This window comes from Octodon degus, unplaced genomic scaffold (assembly GCF_000260255.1).
Source record: "Octodon degus isolate 3935 unplaced genomic scaffold, OctDeg1.0 scaffold00195, whole genome shotgun sequence".
Lineage (NCBI taxonomy): Eukaryota > Metazoa > Chordata > Mammalia > Rodentia > Octodontidae > Octodon > Octodon degus.
In genome coordinates, this window is record NW_004524771.1 from 1,961,043 (window position 1) to 1,970,567 (window position 9,525).

The window sequence follows — 9,525 nt, forward strand, 5'->3', positions numbered from 1 at the left end:
AAACCAAAACAGAAGCCAAATAATAAAGAGTAACAATTCATGTCAAAACATGACTACAATTTAATCTACTTAAACCTGAGAATTATCCTGAAGTGTTGGTTTTAAAGGTGACTTCTTTAGATGAAAACTGAACACAAAAAAGGATTTCCCCTAAAGAAGTTCTTTGAGCTAAAGGAAAAATCAAAATATGCTTAAAAAACGAAAAGCAAAGACCAACAGTACACGTCTCCCTCCCCCACTTACTTCTGCAGATTTGCTTTATGGAAGGTTTTCCTGCATCATTTATCAGGACATTTATTAGTTGTATAATGTTACTGCAACGTGACCAAAGCTGGACTTAATCCTTCCTGTCCTACCAGGTTGATGAATGAGGCGATTGTTTCCAGGCCTTCATTAGATGGGAGTTTAAACTGCATCCTTAAAGCACTCAAACATCTGTAGATAGTCTATTAAAGGTCACACAGAAAGAAACTGTTATGCAATGTGTAAAGGACAACAATTACAGCCACTATCGAACGTCTTGTATTGTTTAAAAGATTAAGAGACACTACAATTTAAACAAAATGATTTCTCACAGTACGTCAGATGTTCAAATTTTTCTGCAAAAAAACTTGTAAAATAGGCTGGGTGTTCTGGCACATGCCTATAATCCCAGCACTCTGGGAGGCTGCAGAAGGAAACCAGATTGGGCAACTTGCTGACTTATTGAGACCTTGCCTCAAAGTAAAATATAAAAAAAGGCTGAGGATGTAGTCAATGTAATCAGTGTGAAGGATTTGGGTTCAATCCCCAGTACCACAAAAAAAAAACAAACCCAAAATGACAAAACAAAAACAACAACAAAAAACCCCCAAAATAGAACAAGATTGATTTAGCATTTAAAAAGGATTTTTAAAAAGCCATACACAAATTCATCAGTAAACTAGATATTTACCATTTTGAAAGCAAAGGTAAAGTTAGCAAAATGTTAGAAAAGAAAGTCATTATTTTATGTCTGCATCTCTAGTTTCCTTACCCAGCAACCTTAGGTTGTAAAAATTCATTGAAAAAATTTTAGAAAACTAAATGGTTATGGATGTAGGAAAAGCTCTCTACAACTAGAGATACATTAAAATATTTAGTTGGAAAAGGAAGTGGCAGTGAGAGTCTTTTTTTACTGACCATTTTAGAGTGCAGATGAAACTGATCGGAACTCAAACACATACAAGACAGTGCACCTGTCTTCATTTCCAGTAGGCACAACAGCAAATGACAGATTCTGAGGAGTGAGGGACATTAGAATGCATTTAAGTGTTATCTATGTTTTACTAGATAACAAGGACTGTTTAAAATAGTGTATCTGGGCTTAGTTTTGGAAACTAATCTATGAATGCAACTCCCATTGCAGAACGTGCTGTTAAGATTTATTATGTAATGAAACAGCAACAGAAGGGAAATAGAAATATACAAAAAGAAAAAGAAAAAAGGACTTACATACCGTAAGCAGAAATGCTAGACTAGATGAAGGAACATAATCATTATCATTTGATGTGGTATGTCTATTATAATGTACTATGAATAAACTCTTCAATAAAATAATAAATATAAAAGTATTAATATTTACATTGTAATCATTCAGAAATTTTATTTCCTCTTCTAGGGGGTATAGTTTTACTTCTGGAACAAAATCAGCAGCCCAATCTTGGCTTTATCTTAAACTAATTTTTCTTTGTCATTGTCCTTATTCTCCACACCACCTTACAACAGTAATGGTGAACCTATGAAGAGCCCACTGTGAACACACGCCATAGGCTCAGAGCCATTGTTAAGGGGTTCTATGATAACCAATTTGGTCCCTGCCACCCTCAAATTCATTCTTGTAGTGCCCTTGTACAGTTCTAAACACTTCAGTATTTGTTTTGCGGTGCTAGGAACAGAGCCCAGAGCCCTGTGTAGACTGGGCTGAGATTAGCTTTTTTATGGATTTTTAAACATATATATATATATATTTTTTGAATTTTTATACTTTCTAAGCAAAGTACATTAAGCTCCATCCCTAGCACCAGAGTTCCAAATCCATATATCTACAGCTAACATCCTTAACACAGCTTGGCTTTCCCTGTCCAAGAGCTTGGGATTCATGGGTTTATGACCAACTGGGGACTGAAAACATTTGGGAAAAAATGCGTATCTGTATGGAGTATGTATAGACTTTTCCCTTAAACATAACAGTGTAATGAATACTTACATAGAATTTACATTACATTAGGTATTATAAGTCATCTAGAAATGATTTAACATATGCAAGACAATATGTGTAGGTTATATGCAAACACTATGACATTTTATATAACGGATTTGAGCATCTGCACATTTTGGTACCATGGGAGGGATCCGGAACCAGTCTTCCATGGTTGCTGGCAGACAACTATACTGTTACGTACCAACAAATCAACATGCCAATATGAGAGGTTCAGTTACAATGCTTTTGTTAAAGCTGAAGATAACTGTTTGTTATAAAGTCCCATTGTCTCAGTAATATGACAAAGCAAAAAATGGCTGATACTGATGAAATGATAAAACTACAAAACAGCCAGCAGAATTCATGTCTACATCAAAATTTTGAGGTAGAAAATTTACTGCTCTTTACTCAACATGTAACAGCTAAGTGAATAATGTTTAAATATCAAAGTTACAAATTGCACAAAGATGGTATGACTGTCCTATATGTACACTTCAGTAAAAAGCTGACGTAAATCAATGAAGAGATTTAGAATGAGATTAGCTTTTTTATGGATTTTTAAACATATATATATATATATATTTCTGAATTTTTATATTTTCTGTGCACTGATCTTCCATTTAGCTGCAACCCATCTATCTCAACACAAAGGGAAGACAACTATATCTTGAAAGTTTTGTGGGCCACTTGTTTGCTTGTGTTCAAGTCTCACATAGGGAGGCAGAAGTGTGCTGGACAGGGACAGGGAGGCGGGGAGGCAGAGAGGATGGTGTATTGCCAGAGGATGTGGCATGGTGTCTTGGGCTCATGAAGAGTCAGGAAAGAGCAGCTCTTAAGAGACTGTAACTCATCGTCTGGGCTTATAAATCTTTGAGATGTAGGTGGTTGGACATTGGCAAAAACATAATTCTAATGGCTCCTTCACCTATACCACCAAATTTTGTGACTTAGTAATTCATTTCATTTGTAACAAAAGGACACGGAGGTGCCTTTGGACAACCAAACTGTAATATATATGTCATGTATTTGGGTAGCCTAGTCAGCCAGTTTTAGAGGTGACTGTCTCTCTTTGCTTCAAAACAGTCTTCAATAAATGCTTGCTGAAGCAATGCCTGATCTTGACGCACTTCATTTAAAAATGGAACATAGTAAGTCTGCCAAGGACACTGCAGGGTGGGCAGGGAGTGGGCAAGCAAAAGTTAAAAAGATATCTAAACACAATGTTCAGAGGAAGCTCGGCTTCTGGTCCACCGACCTTGTAGTGCAGATCATTAAAAGCACTGGAAAAGAATGAATCACTGAACAAATAATTAATAATGACTTAGAATGGCTGGGACAGACCAGATGAAAAGCAGTCATCAATGAGCCAACAGACACCACTGTTCATTTTTTCACTTTCCCTTTAGACACTACTTCTGCGTAAGTGGTGTGAATGAAGTCATAAAGCTGTTTAGCATTTGCGGCATGGCCCAGAATACCTGTGAGCTTGTCTTGTGATAGGGTTGCTAATTCTGCAATGTTCTTAACGTGGTTCATCAAGGAGTGACAGTTTTTGGCATTTACCCCCGGCATTTTCAATAAGAAGTCTTGGGGACCAGGATTGTATTTTTCTGACTCAGGCAGGGCTTCAGAATCTGCTGTAATGGCCATGGCTGTGGCGGCATCAGGCTGTGGCTTATTTTGTTTCAGTTCCTCAAACAACTCTGCTGTTGCATGAGGGGAAGGGCACCAGAGAAGGCGTAGTCTGGGAAAGTGAAGTGTGAGAAGAGTGAGTTTGGAACTAATGTCGCTGCTGGAAATCTCCTGAAATAAGGCACCTCGGGCTGTGAGAGAGAAGGGCTTACTGGGGTCAAACTCGATCAGAAGCACAGGGCGCTTGTAATAGCGGGACATGGAGATGCACTGGCTGTACAGGCGGCCGTTATTTAGAGAGCCAATCAAGTCACTGATGCTCTTGCGTTCCACACACATTTCTGGTGTCAGGATGTAATCGCCAACCTCTAATGTCACAGGTTCAATGTCAATGCCACGGCGATGGATCAGGGAGGGGAGCTCACTTCGGAATTCACGCATGTCCACGACTATGCTTTGCTGTGTTCCATTCTGTTCCTGGCCACCTATTTAAAAAAGTATCATTCTGAGTCATGTCACTGGAAATAATTCCCAAAGATAAAAGTACAACAAAGTTTAAAATTGATGTTTCTGTTGTTAACAGCTGATGGATGGATACATGAGACTGCACCATAGTATTGTTGCTCATTTTTCTAACATTATTTACAGCAAATGGAGGGGAACTACTTCTGCTTAAACTAAATAGAACTAATAGGAAAGTTAGAATCTACTGGTAGTTCCTTATATGCAATGACCCACTGACCATATCTGTGTCAACCACTGTAGTTTTGGGTCCTGGGACAGAGGCCCACACACTGCACCACGCTCACTCAGCACACTGCCTTAGGAGCTGCTGTAAACATCTCTGTAAGTTGAGAGATGGGAAAAGAGAAAAAATGGGGAATCAGGATCTGCACAGGAATCCTGTACGACTGTATTAGAAAGCAGACTCTATTCAACAGCTTTGGGGTGTAAGGAACACAATAGTAGGTCTGACATCTATGGAGTCTAAGACTGAATTTCTAGCTTTGTCATGTGATGCTAGTACAGCTGACTGAAGGATGACGCTTTTAGATATGAAGGGTAGTTGTAGGCAGAATTAGGGCTCTCAAAGATGCACACACCCCAATCCCTGCAACATGTAAATGGTACCTGACATGGGATGAGGGATTCTGTAAATGGGAATGAGTTAAGCATTTTGAGGTTGGGAGATTTTCCTGGGTTTTCTGGATAAGCCTCAAGGGAAAGTCACTACATTATTGGCTTTAAAGGTGGAAGAAGGGGCGATGAGCCGAGGAATGCAGGTGACTTCTGTCACTGGAAAAAACAGGGAGGAGGCGTATGTCCTCAGCCCTTCAGAAGGAATACAGGTCGGCCGATACCTTGATGTTAGTCCAATGAAACCAATTTGGAATTCTGTCCTCTCTGCAGAAACTGACATAATGCATGTGTGCTGTTTTTTTTTTTGGTGGAACCGGGAATTGAACACAGGCCCTTGCGCTTGACAGGGAAGCACTTATTCCACTGAGCCATCTCCCCAGCCTCCATGTGTGCTATTTGAAGCCACCAAATTTGTAGTGATTTTTAATGAGCGGCAGTAGGAACTTATATAAAGGCTCTCAGGACTGACCTAAAAAGGGCAGACTTCTACAAAGAGCTGTGTGGTACCCACATGCTCAAATCTACACATGCTTAAATCTATTTTCCTTCATACTGCCTTACTTTTTTTTTTTTTTTTTTTTTTTTTTTGTGGTGCTGGGGATCAAACTCAGGACCTTGTGCTAGCCATGCAGGCACTTATGCCACCAAGCTGGTCATACTGCCTTACATTCTGCAGTTCTTCACAAAATGTTACCAACTTATCTGAGCTGTTAAGAATCTTCTTCAAAAAAGACAGATACCTTGAGGTATTTCCTGAAGTATAATTTGAAGACTGTCGTATCCATCAGAAGCCCCTGAGCTGCTGACTCTGAATTCACAACCACCAAATCAGAAGTCCTACAGATGAGGCCTATGAATCCAGTTTTAAAAACATCTGAAGTTTCTGTTAAGACTACTAAATTTTGCGACCCTGTACTCTAACCGCACTTAATCTTACCAAAGATTATATCAACTCAATCATATTGCCTCTCTCACACTGCTTGGCTGATACCAGTCGCTGCCATGGAAAAACTGACATTTGGGGAATGGGAAAATGATTACTCTTGGTTCATGGTACATTTGGAATACAACAGGTCTTGGTGGCATGCTGCAGTTTGAATATCACACAGCATAGAGAAGGTCAGACAGGTGAGATCAAGAGAAACACCAAGTAACAAATGAATACAGAAAGAATGGGAGGGGTCGGGGAGATGGTTCAGTAGAGTAAGTACTAGCCTGGCAAGCACAAGGGCCTGAGTTCAATCCCAAATTCTGTCAAAAAAAAAAAAAAATGAAAGAAAGAATGGGGGTGTGCACACCCCAATAATTTCCCATATATGTGTGCACGCACCTAAGAGGACAGGTAGAAGGAAACAAAACTTCTTTCAGCTACTCAGTGAGTAAACTGGCCTCATTAGTATTTATCAAAGTTTTGTTTGGGAAAGCATATTCATTTTTTTAAAAAATATTTATTTATTTATTTATTTGTGTGGCCAGCTCAGCCCACCAGGGGGCGGGGCTGGCTGGCATGTGGTGCTGGAGGACTGAACCGCGGTCCCTGTACTTTGCTAAGCTTGTTCTAAGTAGGTGCTTTAGACCACTGAGCCATTTCACCAGCCCTGGGAAAGCATATTCAGAGTCTCAACCAACCAATTTTATTATTATTTATTTTTTGTTTTTTCAAAGATTTATTGATAAACAGATAGCAATGAGACAGTTTCAAATCCAACTGGAAGTACAGTTTCAACACAACCAACCAATTTTAAATCCACCAGAGGAATACAACTCATTTAAAGCTGGGGTCCCTAGAACTCAACCCCACTCATTTTACAAATGACCCCGGACCTTTATTCTGGGCATAATGCATGGTTAGTAAACGGGCAGAGCTGAGGCTGCAGTTCGGGAGCAGACAGCTTCTAATTAAGCATGGTAGGAAAACTCAATCTCCTGCAGAGCAAGTGTGGAGCCCCCAGCCTCTCTCCCTGGCCCAGGGGCTTCTGGCCTCGGGCAGGACTCACCAGCTTTGCGAGTGTCCGCAGCAGCCTGTGTCGACGCTGTGCCTCTTGCTAAGTCCAGGTTGGTTTCATCTCTGCCTTCTCTTTCTTCAGGGACAACCATGCTAGCCTTTTCCCTGTGTGAGAAAACATTTTCAAACTTTTAGGAGTTACAGACTTTAACCTTTTGAAAGTTCTAGTATCTAAAATGATTTACTTGGCTACAACGGTAAAAGAGAATATAAAAAATAAATTACTTGTGAATATATAAAGACAAGTGACAAGTACTAGAGGCAGAAACATTTTTTTGTGAAGTGGCTAAATTGCTCATGGTGGGCTCAAATTTGTAATCTTCCTGCCTCAGCTTCCCAAGTGCTGGGATTATAGGCATGAGCTGTGTGCTGTGCTAGGTATTTTAGATATAAACAGGATCATGTAACAATTCCTATCTTCAAGGTAGCTCAGTCTCTTACACCTTGTAGATTTTATTTTTTAAAGATAGAGAGAGAGAGAGAGAGAGAGAGACCAGCTCAGCCCACCAGGGGGCGCGGCTGGCTGGCATGTGGTGCTGGGGGATTGAACCGCGGTCCCTGATGCTTTGCTAAGCTTGTTCTAAGTAGGTGCTTTAGACCACTGAGCCATCTCTCCAGCCCCACACCTTGTAGATTTTAGAGAACCAAGTAATCATAACTAAGATTCTTTGCAATTTAGAGCTACATCATGAGCTCTTCAGTAATAAAGCTGTTAATACTTTTCTCATAATACGGTAATCTCATGCCTTAATTATCCAGGATTATGCTAAAAAACTGAAAACAAGCTTTCTCCCCTCTCTTTTTTTAGAAAAGGTAATACACATTGTACCCACTCTTGAGCTAAATCCCCAGCCTGTTAAAAATTTTAAACTTCAACTTTTAAGCTGTTCAGGCTGGCCTTGATCTCAGCAGCAGCTTCCTGCGTGGCGGGGCTACAGGCATGTGGTGTGACACCTGGCTTGAAGACAGGCTTTCAGATGACTTCACAATTGTTTCCATGTCTGAGAAATACACTCTAGAAATGAAACTGGGACTAGTAACTCATTATTTTTACAGAAAATACAAATATTAAGTCCTTTGTTTCCCCCATTTAGCATAATTACTGAAATTATTTTGTGTAACAAACACAAAATAAAAAGTCAGATTCCTATTCCCACTTAATTGAAAGTACTGAGGTTTCCTATTTTTGCTTTGGTATTTTCAACATCTCAATCCCCTGCACAAGATTACAACGTGGGAAGAAAGTGCTGTAGTGCACATCTCTTCACATGGGCATTTCTTCAAGCCTTGGCAACCTATTTTGTGATGCTATTTTCTAACAAGATTTAAAAAAAAATCCTTTCCTTTGAAAAGCAGAGACTTTTAAGACTATGGTGCTGAGGGTCTTGAACTAATTTTCTGCCAAAGGAGCGTTTCATTATCCGTACTTACCGTGTAACCTTTTTTTCTGGTATCGTCTGTAATATACTGATCTAAAATACTTTGTTCTCCGCCAATTCACCTCTTTTGGTTGTCTTAAATGGTAGTGTAGTCTCTGCTCTGTACCACCTACAGAGGTCTTCACAAAACATCCTAGTCTTGTATTCAAGTTTTCTTCAAGCACAGGCACAGCGCAAATGCTCTTTGAGCAATGAATTTCAAATGTGTTGTTTTTCAAAACAAACATCTCTTAAATTCCCTACATTGTCTGGGAAATTAAGTATCTTAAATTCTAAGTAGTACAACTACCGCTGCTGTGTAAAACAGAAGATCTTATGGTATTTAGAGTAAGTAGGCAATCACCTCTGTGAGAATTTAGAAAAAATTATGCCAGACCTTGGATAGAATTACATAACCTGGAGTGGAAATACTGACTTGGCTGAAATGGGGGCCAGAGTCCATGCTCCCAGTTCTGCTGAGTGAGGTGACCTACATGATGCTATTTCTCTTTTGACATACAGAATCATTTATATGAAATAGGAGCAGCATGAGGTCAATACTTTACCACTGTCTACTTAAGCACCCTTTCTTACAATGGGCTAGCTCCCTGATGTAACAGGAAAGCATGGAGTGTACAACCTACACCTTCATATGATGCCCTCCTCTCAGCCTAACACCTGCTTTGGCTACAGCTCCGTGTGAAGGGGCAGCTTAGCCTGCCAGTGTTGCTCAAGCTCTGCACATGTCCAAGAAAGGCCTGGCTCTTTGGGACTGACCCATGGCTAGCTCTTAGGAAGCAAGCTACCAGCCTATGGAGTTTTCTGCCTTGTTAGAGGGTTTTTGTATGCCTGGTTTTTGTGTACTAGTTAGATCACAGAGCTGATGCTAACAGTGTGATTTACGGTGAATGCTGACTTTGCTCTGGGGTGCCCAGCCTACGTGGCTGCAGTTGGTCACATGGTCATCTTTCTATGTGACTGAGCCCAAAAAAAATATTCCCTGCTGCCAATATTATGTGGGCAGGTACATTTGTGGCAAGGACATTTGGAAGCTGATGTTGGTTTTTCCTGGGCTTCCTTCACTTGCCTTTTTTCTTCATTGATTTTTT

At 40.1% G+C, this 9,525-nt stretch overlaps 1 protein-coding gene across 1 annotated transcript in view; it reads right to left on the reverse strand.

Moving 5' to 3' along the window:
- Positions 1-2,769: 2,769 nt before the first annotated feature.
- Positions 2,770-9,525, reverse strand: part of Ercc4 (ERCC excision repair 4, endonuclease catalytic subunit) — a 28,200-nt gene continuing 21,444 nt past the window's right edge. The window contains exons 10-11 of the mRNA XM_004644219.3: positions 6,991-7,103; positions 2,770-4,338 (exon numbers count right to left, since the gene is read on the reverse strand). Of these exons, the coding sequence (XP_004644276.1) occupies positions 3,605-4,338; positions 6,991-7,103 (847 nt within the window). The 3' untranslated portion in view covers positions 2,770-3,604. The remainder of the gene's footprint in view (positions 4,339-6,990; positions 7,104-9,525) is intronic.